At 47.7% G+C, this 20,650-nt stretch overlaps 1 protein-coding gene and 1 long non-coding RNA gene across 11 annotated transcripts in view; one reads left to right on the top strand and one right to left on the bottom strand.

Annotated features, from left to right (window-relative positions):
* Positions 1-1,780: 1,780 nt before the first annotated feature.
* On the bottom strand, positions 1,781-6,138 carry LOC105747869 (uncharacterized). Its single transcript, XR_001119666.3, has 3 exons — positions 6,019-6,138; positions 4,968-5,051; positions 1,781-3,945 (listed from the first exon to the last, which is right to left on the bottom strand). It is a non-coding gene; the product is annotated as an uncharacterized LOC105747869 (long non-coding RNA).
* A 259-nt stretch (positions 6,139-6,397) lies between these two features.
* Positions 6,398-20,650, top strand: part of PRPSAP2 (phosphoribosyl pyrophosphate synthetase associated protein 2) — a 38,867-nt gene continuing 24,614 nt past the window's right edge. The window contains exons 1-6 of one of the 10 annotated variants that reach the window (XM_004266789.4): positions 6,398-6,527; positions 11,493-11,587; positions 11,829-11,979; positions 12,750-12,802; positions 15,539-15,605; positions 19,272-19,444. In XM_004266789.4, the coding sequence (XP_004266837.1) occupies positions 11,861-11,979; positions 12,750-12,802; positions 15,539-15,605; positions 19,272-19,444 (412 nt within the window). In that variant the 5' untranslated portion in view covers positions 6,398-6,527; positions 11,493-11,587; positions 11,829-11,860. Of the gene's footprint in view, positions 6,528-6,574; positions 7,147-7,174; positions 9,701-9,763; positions 10,201-11,492; positions 11,588-11,828; positions 11,980-12,724; positions 12,803-15,538; positions 15,606-18,610; positions 18,735-19,271; positions 19,445-20,650 lie in introns of those variants that run through there. The other 9 variants (XR_004481796.2, XM_033422732.2, XM_012531957.3 and 6 more) reach the window with 9 other exon arrangements.

Here is a 20,650-nt window from a genome sequence, read left to right as displayed (position 1 = left end):
AAGAGAGCAGACAGAGCTTCAAGATAGAGAAAGACAAAACTCTGGGGTCGTGGAGCCCAGGATCCAGCCATACCTGAACCTTCACCCTGGGCCCTTGAGTTACATAAACCGATCAGTCCCTGCTCCTTTATTTGTAGCTGGTGTGAATCGTGTTTCATTGCAAGAGTCCTGACTAATATAAACACTTATGATGGGATGCGAATGGGGAAAAACTTCTTTCTGTTTGCTTCCACCTCCACCAAATACAGAACATGAATGAGTGGCAAGAGCCCAGGAAGAAGTGAAGGAGGTGGCCAGCTTCACTCCTGGGAGGGAGGCACCAGGAAGTGAGGGCACCAAGGCAGGTGTAGCACCACCAGGTGGGCCCCCCTCCCTCCGTTTCCTTTGGAGGGGCTTCTAGAGAAGGGGGAGGAGAAGTTGCCAGCAGGATGGTGGCAAAGGGGGCCTCCAGCTGGTGCAGTGGCAGGGCAGGTGAGGGAGGGGGTCAGGAGGCCCTAATACACAGCTCAGGATGCCTCTCCCTGGACCTAGGGGGAGGGACCTGGAAGGCTGAGCCTGAGAAATAGGGTTTGGGGAGTGTTTGTTGTGACTCCAGGCTGGGAGGGACCCAGTGGAGTTGAGTTGGGAGGTGGCTCCTGGCGGATCATCAGCCCTCAACTCTGCACTTTCCATCATGGGAGTAATTTTTTAAAACGGTCCTGGCAGCTAGGGTGCTGCTGTGGCTCAGCTCAGTGCCAGCCACGTGCTGAGGGGAACAGCTGCAGAGAGTGGGAGGCCAGCACGAAGCTCGGGGCCCAGGCCTGGGCTGGGCATGGCCAGCGGGAGGAGGCTGCTACGGCCTCACTGCCAGGCTCTGAACACACACTCTCCCACCCCATCCTCTCAACTGTGCCTGTTTACAGATGAGAAAATGGAAGGCTGGAGAGGAGAAGTGATTTCTAAGGTCCTACGGCTGAAAATGATCATGATAATATGCAATATTATCATGATCTGTAGAATGATAATGAGTCATATATAGTGATAATAGTAATATCATTCATATATTTACAAAATGTACATTCTATGTTTATGTACAGAGATCTCACCTATACGGCACAGCTTCTTGGGCACTGAAGCAGAGGCTTTGCTATAACCATGTGGTGGCTCGCCTCCCGAGGGGTGTGCCCTGCTGTCTCTGCTGTAGCCCGGCTCTAACTGGGCCAGGCATGCACTAAGTTCTCAATATTTGCTGAGTGAGTGAATGGAGATGAAGTTCACCTAGCAAGGTGGCCAGGGCAGCTACAGGCAGCTGGACGTGGAGAAATAATTGTAAATGCCCAGGAAACATTGACCATCCACTCGGCCAAGTGAAAGAATGGTTAGTGCCTGGTGTTGGTGGGGATGAGGGGAAAAGGGCACTCTTCACCTTCTGGCAAGAATGTAAATTGGTACAAAATTTCTGGGGAACAAAATTGTAAAAGGGCATATCCTTTGACCAAGCAAGTTCACTTCTAGAAATTTAGTGAGAGAAAATACTCAAAAAAAATTTTTTAATGTATATTTTTACCAAAGTACAGTTGATTTACAATATTGTGTTAATTTCTGTCGTACAGCAAAGTGACTCAGATATATATATATATATATATATACATATATATATATATATACACATTCTTTTTCGTATTCTTTTCCATTATGGTTTATCCCAGGATATTGAATACAGTTCCCTGTGCTATACAGTAGGACCTTGTTGTTTATCCATCCTATATATGATAGTTTGCCTTTGCTAATCCCAACCTCCCAGTCCATCCCTCCCCCACCCCCTCTCCCCCTTGGCAACCACAAGTTTGTTCTCTATGTCTGAGTCTATTTCATAGATATGTTCATTTGTGCCATATTTTAGATTCCACATATAAGTGATGTCATATGGTATTTGTCTTTGAGAGAAAATACTTGAGCAAAGGTGCAAAGACAGGTGTGTCTATTAGTAAAAAGTGCCCAGAATTGGAGATGGGTTAAAAATGTCATGGTACCTCCATATCACAACGGCTCACGGTAAGTGTGGCTGTAGTGAGAGGTTAGCACCTGTGTGCCAGGTGACAGCTCATTTGGATATCACCACAACCCTGTAAGGTGGAAGCTGTGGTTGTTCCCATCTTATAGGTGAGGAAGCCAGTGCAGAGGGGTAAAGGAGGTCACACACCCAGTGAGTAGAGGAAAAGGAATTTGGATACAGGCCGTCTGGTTCCTAAGTCTCTGCTCTTTACTCCATTGTACGTGCGATGATGACATTGACCTAATTCATTAACATGAACCGTGTCCACAATAAATTGTTAAGTGGAGGGGCTTCCCTGCTGGCGCAGTGGTTAAGAATCTGCCTGTCAATGCACGGGAAACGGGTTCGAGCCCTGTTCCGGGAAGATCCCATATGCTTCGGAGCAGCTAAGCCCTGTGCTCCACAACTACTGAGCCTGCGCTCTAAAGCCCGCGAGCCACAGTGACTGAGCCCACTTGCCACACCTACTGAAGCCCGCGTGCCTAGAGCCCGTGCTCCGCAACAGGAGAAGCCACCGCAATGAGAAGCCCGAGCACAGCAAGGAAGAGTAGCCCCCGCTCGCCTCAACTAGAGAAAGCCCGCACACAGCAACGAAGACCAGATGCAACCAAAAATAAATAAATTAAAAAATAATAAATAAATTGTTAAGTGGAATAGGGAGGTTAAAAAAAGTCAAATGCTTATCTCTCCATAGTGAGATAATGGCAAATATCTTTTAAATTTTTTCTTCATGTTTGTTTGAATTTTTTATAACATGTAAATATTACTCATCATGAAAGATAATGAAGCTTTTCTAATGGGGGGGGGTTAAAAAAGGAGAAAATCCGGAGGATGAGGGAAAGAACACAATGTGGAAAACTTCCCAATTTCCCTGTATAGTGACCAGGCCCCTGGCCTCTGCAGCCTCCAATGGCCAGACAAGCTGCCATCCTCCTCCACTTGCAGGAAAACCAAAGCCTTGTTTATTCATTCCTGATGGCCAGAGACACGAAGGCGGAGAGGCAGCTGCAAAACTCACTGATTCCACGGAAAAGTCATTCCCACCCAGAATCTCCATGCAGCTGCTGATCTCAGTGCCCATTTTTCAGATGGGGAAACTGAAGCTCAGAGAGGTGCCTTCACCTGAGGTCATTTCTGCAAAGAGGAGGCTGGACGCAGACTGGGGGTTTCTGGCTTACCACTCCACTAAAAACCTTTATAAAACTATAGCAGGGCTTCCCTGATGACGCAGTGGTTGAGAGTCCGCCTGCCGATGCAGGGAACACGGGTTCGTGCCCCGGTCCGGAAAGATCCCACATGCCGTGGAGCGGCTGGGCCCGTGAACCATGGCCGCTGAGCCTGCGCGTCCGGAGCCTGTGCTCCGCAACCGGAGAGGCCACAACGGTGAGAGGCCCGCGTACCGCAGGAAAAAAAAAAAAAAAAAAAACTATAGCAAAGATGCTTTTCCTTCCTTTAAAAAAAGGTTGAAGGGAAATGTCTTAGGATCAGGTGTCTTGATTCATATTCTATGTGCAGCAGTTTGGCCCTTGAATATGGTCAATGAGGTGGTACAGGCAAACTGAGCACTTCCATAATATGCAGACCCTGCAAACCTCCAAGTGGGCAGGCGATTATCAAGCTTAGCAATAGGCTAACCACAACCGCATTAGAGTGAAACTGACCCCAGTCTTTAGATTCTGGTTTTGTTCCTTTCTTGCTCATTACCCATAGATGTGTATCAAGATATCTCCAAACTCAGCACCTTAATACAAATATTTATTATTATCTCTCAATCTTCTGTGGTTTGATTGGGCTCAGCTGGGTGGCTCTCATTTGGGGTCTCTCACAGAGTTGCAGTCAGGTAGTGACTGGGGCTGCAGCCACCAGTGGGTCATCTGGGCTGGATGTCCACCATGGCTCACTCCCATGGCCTAAACCCCAAGGATAAAGAGGAAGGGAGATGAGACATCAGCCTATGGAGGATTTCAAAAGAGTCTTTGGAGAATTGAAAGTGGATGGAGAAGTGGCATCTGGTGTAATAGAGCAAGGGAAACTGTAAGCTAAGTGCCTCCAATGAGGAGAAACTGACTGATTGAGAAACTAACAATTTCATTGCCAAATGCTGGGAGCATGGTATGTGGGAGCTAGCTCATACTGGCTCAGCAGAGACGATTTTTAAATTATCAGGAATATTGTCCCTGTGTGGTGAAAATACTATACAATTCTGTGCTACTGCCATCCTCCTTTCCATGGTGGGGGGTAGTTCTGAGATCACCCACATTTCTTGAGTACCACACTTGTGCCAGGTACTGTGCTGGGTACCTGCAAACAGGGATCAGCAAAAGAGACAAAGGACCTGCCCGTAGGGGCTTATAGTCTATAGGGGCGGGGGTGGGGATATTTATAAAATGACCATCCACATATACACATAATTACCGATCATGATAAGCCTAACGAAGGAAAAGTACTTTTTTTTTTTTGAGAAGGGGAGTGGTTTAGAGAAGGCTTAAAAATGACAATTGTGCTTAGACGTTTAAGTAGGAGTTCATGAGGGGCGACGGCAGCAGGAGGAAAAGCATTCCTGGAGGCAGGAACAGCATGTGTACGTGCCCTACAGTTCAGGGATGGAGGAACAGGCTGGTGGGAAAGAACAACGAGAAGTAAGCAAGGGGACAACACCTAGGCCCCTGGCTTCAGAGGGTGAAGGGAAGGAATTTACGGGCTCCGTAACCCACTGCGGCGCGAGATTGTGTCTTCTGGGCTCCCATTGGCTCAGCGGCCTGTCCTTGGAGCGAATCAGCGAGCTGAGAGGGATGAGTGGCCCTGATTGGTCAGGTCCAGTCACGTGCAACCTGGAGTGCTGGGTGGAGCCAACGCAGGTTGAAGCCAGGAGGTCGGGTGTGTCAGGGTTGGGTCTGCGCAAAAGCAGTGGGTGAAACCAAAGTCCACTTACCGAAGTAAGGGCATTCAGTTTTGTACCCGAATCTGTCTGTGGGCTCACGGGGCTTGTTCTTCACAGAGGTATGACCCCGTGAAGCTGTCAGGCAAAGGAAATGTCTTAAATGACTCCATTTGAGTCCGGCCGCTTCTAGCTGGCTGTGCCACCTCTCACGAACGATTTCAAGCCTCACTCTAGTGAAAAATCCAAAGCAGAACTGGAGCTGCAATGTGGTATAGGGTCTAGCTTAGTGCAGACCGTGATGCCAGACTGCCTGGGTTGAAGTTCTTGTCCATGTTTGTTTGTCCTTAGGCAAGTTATTGATATTTAACGTCAGGGTGTCAGTTCCCACAACTATTAAAATGGAGATAATAATAACACCTACCTCATAGTTCTGTGAGGATTAAATAAGTTACAGTTAATATATGTTAAGCACTTGGCCTGACACATGGTAAGTGCTCCATACGTGTTTCTATTATTATGTTTTATATATATATTAAACATACTTAAATATAAGGAATTCAGGCAAGCACCAATTCCTTACTTTGTGATAAAAGAAGAAAGAGAAACAAAGCAAATAATAGTAATAATAACAACTGAGGGTTTACTATGCACCAGAAACTGTTTTGGAAGCTCCGCAGGTGTTATTTTACTGAATCCTCACAGCAACCCCTGAGATGGGTGCTACTATCATCTCCATTTTTCAGCTGAGGAAACTGAGGCTCAGGGAGGTGAAGCGACATTGCCCAAAGTTACAGGCCAGTAAAGACTTGAACCCAGATATTTGTAATTCCAGACATCAAAGTCCGCAGTCGCGGGCTTCCCTGGTGGCACAGTGGTTAAGAATCCGCCTGCCAGTGCAGGGGACACGGGTTCAAGCCGTGGTCTGGGAAGATCCCACATGCCGCGGAGCAACTAAGCCCGTGCGCCACAACCACTGAGCCTACGCTCTAGAGCCGGAGAGCCACAACTACTGAGCCAGCATGCCTAAAGCCCGTGCTCCGCAACAGACAAGCCACCGCAATGAGAAGCCCGCGCACCACAAGGAAGAGTAGCCCCCACTCACCGCAACTAGAGAAAGTCCGCGCGCAGCAACGAAGACCCAACGCATCCAAAAATAAATAAATAAATTTGTTTTAAAAAAAAAGTCCGCCCTCGGGTTCTCGAGGCTCAGCCCCACCCTCCCCGCCCCTCTCCCCGCCCCTCGCCCAGCCTGGCCCCACCCCTCCAGTCAGCCCCGCCCCACTCGTGGCCTCGCCCCGCCCATGGCCCCGCCCCTCGTCCGGCCTGGTGTATTCCAGCTAGACTAGAAGGCCCCGCGCCTCCCCTCTGTGGGCGCCTTCCCTTCCCCGCCCCTCACACGGATGGTCCCTCCCGAGGCCCCGCCCCACGTGCCCCGCCCCTCTATCGGCCCCGCCCCCTTGAGCGGCCCCGCCCACAGGCGTCGCAGTCGCTGCGGACGCAGTTCTCGGGTTTGAGTCGCCATTTTGCTCTTGGAGAGGCCGGCGGTGCTCCGGCGCTTTCCTCGTTCGGCAGCGGAGGCTGCGGAGGGGCCGGGGCTGGGGTCGGGGCCAGGTAGGCGGGCGGGAGCCGCCGACGGTGGTGGCACGGCCGGCGGGCCGGCCCTGCAGGGCACAGGTGCAGGGGCGGGGGGCTCGGCGGGGACCCGGCCGCGCGCAGCCCTCAGTCCGGTCCGGTTCGTAGGCGTCCGCGGGCTTGGCGCGCGGCCCGCCCGGCCGTTACGGGACCTGCAGCTGCGGGCGGAAGCCCAGCCTCACGCGCAGACTGACATCCCTGGCGGTGCTGGGCTGGCCTTGCGGCGCGGGCCTTTCTGTTGCCCCGCGGAGCTTGAGTGAGGACAGGGATGTAGCTCTAAGGCTTTTTTCTGCTTTTAAATGGTTTCCAGCAGTACTGCACAGTGATGATACCGACTTTTACCACCTTTTATTAATATTGACGCGGTTTGGGTGTTTAGCTTTTGCAAGGAATGGGAAATTCGGGATGGGGATTTGGGGTGTGAGAAAATGTGATTTATAATGTTTAAAACTGTTCCATGCACAAATGTAAGTGATTCACCCACATTATTGAACCCCACGAAGTCCTACCCTTCTTGTCCGTATTCCTATCCCGACCTCGTCTGTACCGTTATTACCCAGCTTGGGTTGGAGGAGATGCAGTTCTGCTCTTACTCAACGTAAGCACTTTCGTACAGTCCCGGATATTTACCGTTTTTATTGTATTGAATGTATATTCAGAGTTTTACTTAATTACCCCATTATGTAACTTTTGCATATGTTCAGTGTTCCTCCTCTTAGAAAAACCATGCAGTGACCATCATTGAGCTTTTCCTTTCCGTAAGATAAATTCTCCAAAGGGGAAATACTGAATCAGAGTTATGTGTTCTTTCTTTGACACGTGATATAAATTGTTTTCCAAACAAGGCGTGTTTACTACGCACATTTTTCTAAATCTGGGTGTTTGTCGGGCTTGCCCCCTGAAATGCGGGGTGTCAGGTCACTCTCCGTGGTGTTGGGAGACTGTCTGCTGCTTCCAGGTGGGCAGCCTTGAGGAGGTGTCTTCATCTTCAAGCGTCACTTATCCCGTGTCTCAAAGGGGACTTGTAGTACCTGCTTTATTGAGTTGTCGTAAGAATTCAGAGGGCTCAGAAAATGGTATTTAGCCCGAAGGAAAACATTCTGATGAAGAGATAGCCAGGTGCCTGGGGTCATAGAGGCCTGGAGGATTAATTACATCTAGGCTTCACCCTTCTAATTCTCTTCAATACTGACTCCCAAAAAGCAAATTTTCTTTGAGTGAGGTACATCACTAATAAAAATAATAATTCTTTATACTTTCTGACACCTTTTAGTTTGCAGACTTCTTTCAACTCCATGTGTTAATCATTGCAACTCAGTGAGGTCAGGCTTTATTCCACAAACATTTGTTATTTGACGAACATTTGTTAAGCCTCTCCCTCTGCCAGGTACTATGCTAGGCCCTGGGTGTACAGCAGAGAAAATAATAGTGGAAAAAATCTCTGCTGTCCTGGACCTTAAGTTCTGGTGAGGGAAGCTGTTTTTTTTTTTTTTTTTTTTTTAGGGAAGCTGTTTTTAACCGAGCATGTATCTCTGCTGTCGGGAAGGGGAAGGCCAAGGACTCGTAGCTGGTAACCAGGGGAGGCAGGTCAGGTCTTCACACTGTGACTCCAGCCATCAGCAGACGCGCTAGATGGAAAGCAACCCACTTTGCTGCCAGCCTTACTCATCTGAGATGTGCATGAGTCGTTTTGAAAGGACTGCCAGCACTTGCAAAGCGAGTGGTCTTTCAGAGTGGTTTCCTTCATGAGACTTTTCGTAAGGTTCTGAGATTCTGAAAAGGCTGTGGTTTCATGTGTTGTATATAATTCTCACACATTCTAGAGTGAATTTAGGATAAAGGTAAAAGCAACTGTAGTTTATGGGGGGAAAATGGGAATGTTCTCTTTACTCTCCATTTCACACTATAGCCTTGTAGTAATGAGCCTTCTGCCAGCCCCATGCTGGTGACTATCTTGTTTACGAGGAGAATCTTTAAAACTCTTTTCTTAAAGCTTGGTAAAGAGCACAACTTGAATTTCCAATAGGAAAAGGAGAACTAAAACTAGCAACTAGTTTTATTGTTTGACCGACTTGTGAGATGGGTAGTCACAGAACATGACTATACTGATGACTGTTTCCAAAGGGACTCCCAGCCTGTGCCGTTTTGAGGTCTTAGGTTAGGTTTCCATTATTGAAACGTGGTATCTGGAGACTGAAACCCTAGAGACCATAGTCAGTGATGAAGGACATTTAAACCATGACCATTAATGAAAGGTTCCAGGAAAAGAGAATACACAGAGGCAAGAGAGCCATCTTGAGATAGGTCGAGGACTGCCCTGGGGAGAAGGAATTTGGGGTTTCCCATAAATCTTCAAAGAAAGGACAAGGCTCAGGATGGGGAGGCTGCTGGGAGAGGAATCTGCGTGTTCTAAGGCTGGACCCTTAGGATGTGGGCATCAGGCCCGGGACTGTTCAGGTATCTGGAGTGGCTCCTTGGTAGGAGTCCTAGAGATGGACTGAGTTACTTCCAAGATCTCTTCCTTCCCCTCAGATAGTTTGATTCTCAGTGTTCTCTCAAGAACGTCCTCTCAAGAACGTCCTCTCAAGAACACTGTTGTCCTTTAAGAAGCTGCTTAATTTGAAGGTTAGGGGATGTAGAAAAGTGGCCATCCCATGCATATTATGTACTCGTTTGGTAGATAACCAAAATATTAACAAGTTGACTCATCAGAGCTTCCATTTACCACGCGTATCCTGTATGTGGGGCACTGTGTTAAGTGCCGTACAGGAACTAATCTTACAGTGACCCTGTAAGGTCAGTATTCGCAGTTGCATGGATGAGGGGGCGGAAGCTGAGAGTGACTAATTTATGCAAGGCCTCACGGTGAGTTACGGGGAAGTAGGAGCTGAGATGCAAACCTGGGTTTGACTCCAAAGCCTGTATTCATAACTACAGGAGAATGAGTTTTATTTTTGTTGTGGTTTCCTTTTCCAGACTCTGTTCCTAAACACAGGCATAGAAGAGTTGAGAGGTGGTGTTAGAAGACACCTAGGATCTCCTCCGATTCTGAGTGTTGATGGTTAAATATTATTTCTTTCCTTTGCACCAGTCACCCTGCCCCACGCTATGCTGTAAAGCTGGCTCGGCACACTTTTTCTGTAGAGGGCCAGGTAATATTTTAGGCTTTGCAGCCCATACTGAACTCTACCACTGCATCCACAGACAACTTGTTGACAGGGAGCGTGGCTGTGTTCCAGTGAGCATGGCTGTGTTCCAATACAGTTTTATTTACAGAAATAACCTGTTTTGGCCCGTGGGCTGTACTTTGCCGATCCCTGCTCCAAAGCCACTTTCCACGGTACACACCAATGGTCCTTCTTGGTCTCCTTAGGGCCTTGGCCAGCTGTTCATACATTTCTGTTTGTAATTCATAGGCTTTAGGTCAAGTGCATTGGGGTGGCCTGTGTTTCCCATTGAGCGATGCCTCTGAGGAGGAAATGTGCTCTCCTAGCCTGCGTGGGGGACCGTGAGTGACCCACTGGCCCCCACTGGCGGTTACTGCAGAGAGAGGCACACACATGCATAAGGAGGCCTCTTTGGGTTGGTGACCTGCTGAGTGTGGCGTGCCTGCACCAGGGAACACTGGCAGCAGTTAAAAAGGACATGATGGGTCTGTACTTTCTACCTGGGATCTTAAAATATATTGCTTTTTAAAAAAGCAGATTATAAGTAGATTTGTACGATGATCCCTTTTTATGTTAGAAATGATTTTTTATATGTATTTTTTATGGGGATCACATGTGTGAACGTGTAACAGCCTGATGGTATCTCTTTCAAACTAATAATAAGAACTGTCAGGTCCAAGGACGTGGGTGGGAAGGAGCCTGGGATCGGAGCTAGTGACATTAGCCTAAACCCTCGTTTCAGTTTTTTTTACAAGGAGAATGTATTTGTTTATTGTGTAATTAAAAGTTAAGAATAGGGGCTTCCCTGGTGGCGCAGTGGTTGAGAGTCCGCCTGTCGATGCAGGGGACACGGGTTCGTGCCCCGGTCCGCGAGGATCCCACATGCCGCGGAGCGGCTGGGCCCCGTGAGCCATGGCCGCTGAGCCTGCGCGTCCGGAGCCTGTGCTCCGTAACGGGAGAGGCCACAATAGTGAGAGGCCTGCGTACCGCAAAAAAAAAAAAAAAAAGTTAAGAATAACAAATAAGATAATTGGCTTCAGCCTTTTGCTCCTGTCCACCAGCCTTCCCAGAGCCACCCACGTAAACATATGACTGGGGAAATGCAGTGGGCTTGCTGGGAAGGCGCCTCTGTCCCCGAAGGCCTAGTGGATTGTTGCTCCTGCATCTAACCCGTGCCTGCCTTTCTCCATAAGGACACTCAGCCCAGAGAGTGCCCAGAGGAGGAGGAGAGCATGGAGGGTTCTGATGACCTGTAGGACAGGCTCTTTCTTTTCTTTTCTTTTTTTTTTTTTTGTGGTACGCGGGCCTCTCACTGTTGTGGCCTCTCCCGTTGCGGAGCACAGGCTCCGGACGCGCAGGCTCAGCGGCCATGGCTCACGGGGCCCAGCCGCTCCACGGCATGTGGGATCCTCCCGGACTGGGGCACGAACCCGTGTCCCCTGCATTGGCAGGCGAACTCTCAACCACTGCGCCACCAGGGAAGCCCAGGCCAGGCTCTTTCTGTCTGTGCCCTGCCGCTGGTCAGTTGCATGGCTGAGTCACTTTCCTTCAAGGTTATTGTTACCTGGTCAACCTTGTGTTCCAGTTGAGGAAAAATGCAGATGACAAGGTCAGGCTTAGACAGGACCTGGGGCAGCTGCAAGGCCAGGGGGAGGTTTCATGGTGAACAGGCATTACAAGGAAAGCTGGGCATGGACGGGTTTTTTATTCATTGTTAAGGATCAGTCAGTCCTTGTCCTTGCTAATGGCTTTGCCATTTTTCTGTGTGTTAATCCAGGAGGAATTTTGTTGTCAGAGACTAAAAGGAGGTTGTCGTAATTGACTTTAAGCAGCAAACAGTAAAACACTGAGCTCTTCAGCTCCACCTTTCTTGTAAGTTTATCATTTATTCCCAGTGGTCATGAAAATAATTGAGTCATGTGATAGCATCTTTCCATAAATTTGGGACCCTAAAACTCAATAGACTTTCTATTTGTCTATATACATGTTTAATATAAAAGACTCCATCATGGTAAAAACTAATTTCCTTCAGCTTAAGTCACTTGCTATTAAAAAATTTTCTGGTGTATTTCATATCACATGACAGTTCTTAATATATTTTGTATCTTTCCAGGCTCTGAGAATTGGAAAACCAAGAAGGTTTTGATGTTTTGTGTGGCGCCACCTGAATCAGAAGCCAAGATGAACATAACCAAAGGGGGTCTGGTGTTGTTTTCGGCAAATTCTAATTCATCATGTATGGAGCTTTCAAAGAAAATCGCTGAGTGAGTATAATCATAGTATTAAAATTTGTACTCATTACGTGGTGTTTTACATTTGATAAACGGATTGGCACTGATTGTTAAATTTGAAAGCAGATATTTTATAGTTAATCTGCTCATCATCTGTGTATTAAAGGCTCACCTTCTTGTAAACTGTTGTCACTCCTACACGTTCTTTCAGCAGACATTTATTGAGTGACTCCTGAGTGCCAGAGATTGTGTTAGGTGCTACACATGTATAGAATTATTTGAGTATAAAGAACAATGAAGGGTATATACTATATGAAGATACTTTATAGATTACAGTTCAGTATAATTTTGGTTATTTATTAAATAAATATTGAACCCCTACTGTGTACCAGACCTTGATCTAGATACTGGGGAGTAACAGTGAAGAAGCCAGTCAGAACCCTCCCTTCTTTAGTAGAGGGGCCAGGCAAGAAGCGAGTCAGCCAAACAAACAAACAGGATCACTTCCGATGGTGGTAAAGCGGGGAGAACGGAGAGGCAAGGGCAGGTTGTTCTGTCTTAGGGAGCCCAGGACCCTGGAGAACCAGGACAGCATTGAGAGGCCTTCTTGGGTTGGCATAGGGTGGGGATGTGATGAGTTAGGTGACCGAACAATTCTACGTCCACTTTAAATCTCGTAATAGGAATACCTCTATTTTAAAACATTTGTTTTATTTTTATCAATTTCTAAATCATCCTTAATAGTAAAGTGGTTGCATCTGTTCTGTTACTTTTTCAGCGTTTTCCATCTTTCTCTTCTCTAGGCGGCTGGGGGTGGAGATGGGCAAAGTGCAGGTTTACCAGGAGCCTGACAGAGGTGAGTGATCCTGTGCTTTCGTGACGGTGGCCTTTTTGTGGTACATGCCGTGCTGGCCCAGTCCCCCATCCTCCGTAGCTGAAACCGTCGGCCTCAGTGTCCAGTTAGTTCTGCCAGCAGGAAGACAGGCAGGCAAGGTGGGCGAGCGCGGTGTTCCCACTAATACCAGCTCGATAGGGAATTCTGGGGCAGTCACATCTGGGGGCTTAAAGTCTAGTCCTTAGACGTCATCCGATAACTGCGTGGGTGCGTGAACAAGCTGTTCACCTGAAGGAAGCATAAGCGCAGCGCTTGGTTGAATCCGTCCCCTTAGGCGGGGGGCGTATGCCCTGTGTAGCCACAGTATCAGGTGGTGGGTGTTCTTTTCCCCAACCTGCACTGCCTTGGGCTAGACTCCATGATGTCATGTCAGGAAGTGCTTTTTGCTAACTGATTTATGATGTTGTATAAACACCTCAAGTTGTGAAAATCACATGTTATTTAGCCTTTGTACTTTCTGTAGAAATGGCGGATGTTTGAAGTTATTCTAGCAGGAGCGACAGATGACCTGCATAGGTGTGAGAGTCAGACAACTTCTCCTTGGCAAGTTATTTTAGCTGTCTAAACTGCAAATAATTGGGGCTGTTCTGAGGATTAAGTGGGATAATTTGTGTGCCTAACACAGTTTTTGGCACATAGTAGGCACTCAGTAAACACTGGTTCCCTCTCCTTTTCCACTGCAGGATTTTGTCTAATACTTAAATATTAGAGAACTTACAAGACACTTAGATGAAAAGGCACAAATTTCCTCTTCCCCTATTTATTTCTCCATTACTGCCTCCTCTTCCCTGTCTCCCAATATCCCCCATGTGGCTTCAGTGGGAAAAAAGTATAATTGAGGGAAATATACAGGGAGTTTGGAGAAGATTTTGCTGCTAAAGGAATTGGATGAAGTCCTTTGTTTAGTGTAGAAGGGGGGCTGAGGGAGGCTGGTGGCGGAAGACTCAGGAGGAGCCTGTCCACCCTCCAGGTTCATGAACGAGGGGAAGGAAGCAGGGAACCAACGTCTCTAGAGTCCTTACCATTACCAGGTACTGAGGAACTGAGTTCAGGGGTGACGTTAGGATTAAGGCCCCAGAGGGAACAGAGTCGGGATTCAAAGCTCAATCTCCCTGTCTCTAAAGCTCGTTTTCTTTCCATGGTGCCACACTTTTTTGTAAACATGTACTCTATTTTTTCCAACATTTCTAATGAAAATGTTCAAACCTATAAAAAATGTGAAAGAGTAGTGCCATGGATACCCATATGAATGAGTACCACCCAGTTTCAGCAGGTGACACTTTGCTGTATGAATGTGTGTTTGTGGGACCATTTGGAACTGAGTTGCAGACATTGACACTTAACCCCTGAATACTTGACCATGTGTCTCCTAAGGAGGACTTTCTCCCATGTAGATACGCTACCATTGTCACATTAAAGAGATTAATGATAATTCTCTATCATCTAATAGCTAATGTACGTTCTAATTTTCTTAGTTGTCCTAGCTGGTTTTTGTTTTTGTTTTTATAAATTTATTTGTTTTTTTATTTTTGGCTGCGTGGGGTCTTTGTTGCGGTGTGCAGGCTTCTCATTGCGGTGGCTTCTCTTCTCTTGTTGCGGAGCACAGGCTCTAGGCACATGGGCTCAGTAGTTGTGGCTTGCAAGCTGTAGAAGCACTGGCTCAGTCGTTGTGGCTCGTGGGCTCTACAGCGCAGGCTCAGTAGTTGTGGCGCACGGGCTTAGTTGCTCCATGGCATGTGGGATCTTCCTGGACCAGGGCTCGAACCCGTGTCCCCTGCATTGGTAGGCGGATTCTTAACCACTGAGCCACCAGGGAAGTCCCTTTTGTTTGTTTTTTAAACCAGGATTCTTGGTTCAAGTGAGGTGTTTTTTTTGGTTTTTTTTGTTGTTGTTGTTGTTTGTTTGTTTGTTTTTGCTGTACGCGGGCCTCCCACCGCTGTGGCCTCTCCCGTTGCGGAGCACAGGCTCCGGATGCGCAGGCTCAGCGGCCATGGCTCACGGGCCCAGCTGCTCTGCGGCATGTGGGATCTTCCCGGACCGGGGCATGAACCTGTGTCCCCTGCATCGGCAGGCGGACTCCCAACCACTGCGCCACCAGGGAAGCCCAAGTGAGGTGTTTTTTATATCTCTTTATTCTCTTCTAGACTAGGGCAGTCCCTTCACCTTTTCTTTTTTTTCCCCACAGCACTGACTTTTTGAAGAGTTTGTCTTGTGGAATTTCCCACTCTGGATTTGTCTAATTGTTTCCTTGTGGCTGATCACAAGTTTTTTGAGAGTAGGGATACTGGGCCTTATTTATCTTTACTTTCACAATGTTATTCTAACGTTTGTGCCTAATAGGTTCTTAATTGTTGCTGGTTGAATGAATGAGTCTATCATTTCCTGTAAGGATATGGGGCTCAGAGCAGCCCCAGCACTCGCTGTTTATGTATAGGAAGTGAGGAGGGGATATTTTCTTGTTTTAAGTGACAAGTGTGATTCCTTCTTAAGCATGTTGTATAACTTAACATGTTTAAAAGGTGTGATTAATCGAACTGTGTTCGTTATCCTTCATAGAACTGAAAACCTAGTGAGTGTTGAAACAGTTCCAGTTTCCATATTTTACAATATTGGGGAATGCTGCAGGGTTTTTTTTTTGTGTTTTTTAAAGTTATGTGCCTTGTTCACCCTTCTTCTCTTTTCCCCTTCTCCTGCCAGAAACAAGAGTACAAATTCAAGAGTCTGTGAGGGGGAAAGATGTTTTCATCATCCAAACTGTTTCAAAGTGAGTACCTTATCCAACAGAAATGTTGCTTTCTGGTCTCTGTTTGGGCATGAATGTTTAGAATAATGAGAGTTGCCTAGACAGGGAGAATTACGATTGTTTTAAAATTGCCATGATCTCACTCTGCTAATTTTTCTGACATAGCTGCTGACGTTTTTTGTGTTCTTTCAGTGTTCTCAAGGGTGGGAATAACCAAGTTTTGGGGTGGAGGCGCTTAACGATAAGAGAGCCCATTACGTTTGCTCTCAGTAGCCGGAATTTCATAAAATTTGTAGGGAAGCTCTTCTAATTCCAAAAAAGAAAACAGGCGAGAGGAGAGGAATTTGCTTACTTGGGGTTCTTAAAGCTTTTCCTGCAGATAATTTAAACGTACTGTTCTGTTGCATAAATTAAAGGAGCTGAGAAGATAGACGGTGTGTTGAAGGCATGTGTGTTCCTGTCTCCTGTGACATTTGATAGCCGCGTGTTCTGGAAATTGTTGAGGTCACAAATGTGTACGCTGGGGATAGAAGATTCAGTGCAGCGAGGGTGTCTGTACCACTCTTCGATCAAATGCCACTCTGTCCACAGGTGTCCCTCAAGGCCTCTATAGATGAAATTTTTAACTCAGTACAATTTTTAATAATGTCTAGAAATCGGTTTGTGTAGTGCAACAGTTTTTAGCCTAGAGATTCCAAAAATTGCCGCAAGCTAAATTTGTGGTTACATGTAAAGCAAATACCAAAGAAAGTGAAGATGAGCCAAACTTTGGGAGAATTTAGACTTGGAACACATGACCTTTCACCTAAGGTTTGAACATCTCTGTCCTGGTCTTTGGTTCATGGGGATGAAATCTCGAAGCCACCTGACTCCTCTGGCAGGAGGAGCGAAGGTGCTCTGTCACTGCATCCCATCGTCCTGGAGCGCAAGTGTGCGGGCCTTTGCGGGGGGCCTTTGCGGCGGGGCCCTGGCTTCATGTCTTCCCTCCGCTTAGGACCCTCAGCAGGGCTGGGCTGTGGGGACGAGAGTTCGTGCTGCCCCTGCTGCCGCTCTCTTTCCCAGGCCAGACGCCAGGCTGGTAGAGCGCTCTCCATGCCCACGCCCTCATCAAGGAGGGGAAAGTGCAGAGCGCAGAACAGCTGACTTCCTTCTGGCTCCCGGGTGTTTGCAGTACTTTATACCTTCCATTTCTTTCCATTCATTCATTCCTTCCTTCCTTTACATTTATTTTTGGACATTTCGATACTCTTTTCATTCTGCCCCTGCCTCTCGTCAGTTTCTTATTCCTCTAGCCAAAACCATTCCCTTGGCTTCCCTGGTGGCGCAGTGGTTGAGAGTCCGCCTGCCAATGCAGGGTACACGGGTTCGTGCCCTGGTCCGGGAAGATCCCACATGCCGCGGAGCGGCTGGGCCCATGAGCCATGGCCGCTAAGCCTGCGCATCCGGAGCCTGTGCTCCACAACGGGAGAGGCCACAACAGTGAGAGGCCCGCGTACCGCAAAACAAAAAACCATTCCCTTAATTTTCTCTACATGCCTCATTTTGGAGTGCTCCAGACTGTGCCATAGGCTTGTCTTGTCCAGGTTGCAGGAAGCTTAGATATTGTGTTCTTTAAGAAACAGTTAACACTGAGATTTGGTGTCGTCAGATACACCTTGTACCTTGTCTTAGTGTGGACTGGTGGTAGGCACTAAAAGTATAAGAAAAATTTTAAATTAAGAAAATTCTGTTCATTAACTTAACTTTTCCTGTAATTCAGACAAGTTATTATTTGAATTTAGTGATGGAAAGCCTTGTACCAGTTCACAGAAAAATGGTGTTCCTGGGAGTATAGTTTGGGACCTTGGTGTAACTTTACATCCGCTGTTGGTTCCCCTACTCTTACCCCCGACACAGAATGCTTTCTGAAAGGCGACTTTAACTCCTCCCATGTCAGGCTTGTTGTTTGGTATCAACAGAGAACCTACTCACGCAAATGTTCCGTGTTTCCCTCACTCTTGCACGCAGTCGCTCATTCACAGACATTTACTGAATGTCTGTTATGTGCCAGCCACTGTTACAGGTGTGTGAGATGCGCGAAGGATTAAAATAGTTCACAGATCCTTTGTCCTCATGGAGCCTGTGTTCTAGGACATGCAGGTAACATAATGAACAAGTAGACCAAACCAAAACAGCCTGGCAAGGAGTCGGACGTGACGATGGTAAAGGATGGAGAGAGGGCAGGCTGGGGAGGTGACATCTGACAAACACTGGAAGAAGGTGCCAGCTGGCGACGAGGGCACTCCAGGCAGGGGCAGGGAGCCCTGAGGCGAAGGCCCTCAGGTCGGCGTGAGGACTGGCATGAGGGGAGGGCACGGAGGAGGAGTGCAGGGCAGAGCTGGCGGGGGCCAGACCCTGAAGGGGCCTCGGGAGCTGTTGCAGGGCCTTGACGTCTGCGGGAAACCATCGCTGGCTCCTGAGCAGAGTGCATGATCTGCCTTTGACTTTAAGCTCCAGCTGGATGCTGTGCAGAGGGTGGGCTGCAGAGGGACTGCGGGGGGGGGGGCTTTCACTGTGGGGAGTCGAGGCTCGGCCCCAGGGCAGCAGTGGAGTGGTGGGTTGCTGTCACTGTGGACAGGAGAGCAGTTAAGGACGCCTCTGGGGGTTTTGTCCTGAGTAAACTGCAGGAGCAGTGTTGCCATCAGCTGAGATGGCAGAGGTTTATGACGAGGCAGGCTTTGCCGGTCGAAGAGCAGTTCAGTTTGGGGTACGTTTTGAGATGTCTTAACAAGACTTTCTAGTGGAATTGTCAAGAAGCAGCTGAATTTGTTAGTCTGGACTTGAGAAGCCTGGGCTGGAGCAATAAATTTGAGTCCCCAGCATTTACAAAGCTCTGAAATTGGATGAGAAGCCTGAGCGAGGGATGAGGGAGGAGAGAGGAGAAGAGGACAAATGATCAGGTGTCAGGGCAGGAAGCTGGGGAGGAGAGGAAGCAGCAGAGGAAATGAAGCGGGGCGGGAGGGGAGCGGTGGGGGAGTGATGGAGTGTGTCAAGGCGAGGATGGAGAGAGGTGGAGTGAGAACCCAGCGTTGGCCTTGGCCACGTGGAGGTCATCTGTGACCTGGATCGGAGCGTGTGTGGGAGAGGATGAGAGAGATGAGTTGGAAGCAAGTGCGGACGACCGTCTTGAGATGTGCTGCCCAGGGGAGCCAAGAAATGGGGCAGTGGAGAAAGTGGCCTGAGCTGCTTTTAATGGGAGAAATGGCCCATCGGTATGAGCAGGGGAGAGTGACACAGTGATGGGGTGGCCGGGGGGATTGCTGGAGCCCTGCTTCAGTGGGCAGGGGGGTTGGGATCCCTGCGTCACGGGAGGGCTGATTTTAGAGTGACTTTGGTGTGGAAAGTTCGTCTCTGGCTAATGGCTCGGGGCAGGCAGACATGGGGGCTGCACGCGCATGTGGCAGTGGGGGCCCTGGGCTCTTTTCTGACAGTGCTTTTCTCAGTGGAAAAGGAAGTAGGGGCATCGGCTGAGAGGCAGCATGGGGGCGGCTGATGGAGGCCCTAGAAGAGAGGGATGTGGTTTCTTTTGTGTCTAGAGCCTGTCTCGGTCGAGGCGGGCGTGACACATGGCTAACGCTTAGTTGGAACCAAGAGAGGTTATCGTGTATATGACGTTTCTCCTTGCTGGTTTCTGTCCTTGGGTTCCAGGGATGTGAACACCACCATCATGGAGCTCCTTATCATGGTGTACGCGTGTAAGACCTCCTGTGCCAAAAGCATCATCGGCGTGATCCCCTACTTTCCTTACAGCAAACAGTGCAAGATGAGAAAGAGAGGCTCCATTGTTTCTAAACTGCTAGCTTCCATGATGTGCAAAGCTGGTAAGAAAGGCAGATATTTGACAGTTTATTGGGGGTCTGGGCGTTTTATTTTTACCTGAGAAATTGTAAAGCATTGTCTTAACTAAATTAGAATGTTGAACAGAGTAGAAATAGTGGTACAGCTTTAAGATGGCTAATTTGTAATTAGAGAGAGTTCTCTCCTGTTCCCAACTCCCTAAACACAAAGCTGATGAGAACAACTTATTTTTTCCTAAATTTTTTGTTTAAAAAATTAATATTGAAATGACAAGTTACAATCATATTTTAGGTTGTTTTTAACGGGGAAGAAGGCATTTGGAATCAACAACTCTAATAACACAGCAACTATTTTTATTTTCGTCTCTTCCCTTTCCCAGTACACCCTGGCATACTTTGCAGACCATACAAATTATTTCGTGTTGTGCATTTTTTAGGTAACATCCTAAGTGTCTCCTCCTTGTTTCTAAATAATCTTCAGAGTTGTTACTCTGTGTGTGTGTGTGTGTGTGTGTGTGTGTGTGTGTGTGCGCGCGCGCGCATCTGCGCCCACGTGCACGGGTGTGCCTGTGTATGTGTGTATGATTATAGAAGGCACATGTCACAGAGCGTTTGCACAGAGAGAAAAGAATAAAAGTCCCCATATCACTACATTTTAACACAGACACTTACTGCAGAATAAATTTTCTACTGTAGCATTTCAAAGAAGGCAAAACCAAAACAAAAAATGAATAAACCTGAACCCCAGCAACCTGAAGAGCACACCCAGTTGAGACTCTGCTGGAGGGAGCAGGCCTGCCCTTCCCCCCTAGGCTTGCTCCTGGGGGGCCACCAGGCCCGCTTTCCTGTTCATTTGGGCAAGTTGTGCTTTAAAAAAATTTTCCAGTTGAATTATATGTATGTTTATATATATATATATATATTTCCATTTCAAATATCCTTTAAGGAGCCAATGGGATGAAGATTCCTCATTTTTTCGAATTACAGACAGGCCTGTGCAGTTTGTCTTAATATAGTAAGACAAATACTTGTCTCAATATGGCTTTGTCATGCCTATTGAAAAGACTTCGGGGAGATGAAATCCACTCTCATAGAATTATCAGACATTTCTTCATTGCTATGATCTTGGCTGTTTTAAGACTTTAAATTGATGTGAAAACCATGCATCTCTGTGTAAGAAAAGCCACCCAGTCTTTCCCTTCTGAGGGGGGAAACCCAGTTCCCCACCTC

The sequence above is a fragment of the Orcinus orca genome, chromosome 19 (assembly GCF_937001465.1).
Source record: "Orcinus orca chromosome 19, mOrcOrc1.1, whole genome shotgun sequence".
Lineage (NCBI taxonomy): Eukaryota > Metazoa > Chordata > Mammalia > Artiodactyla > Delphinidae > Orcinus > Orcinus orca.
Note: the sequence above shows the minus strand (reverse complement) of the source record. Positions and strands in the feature narration are given on the sequence as shown.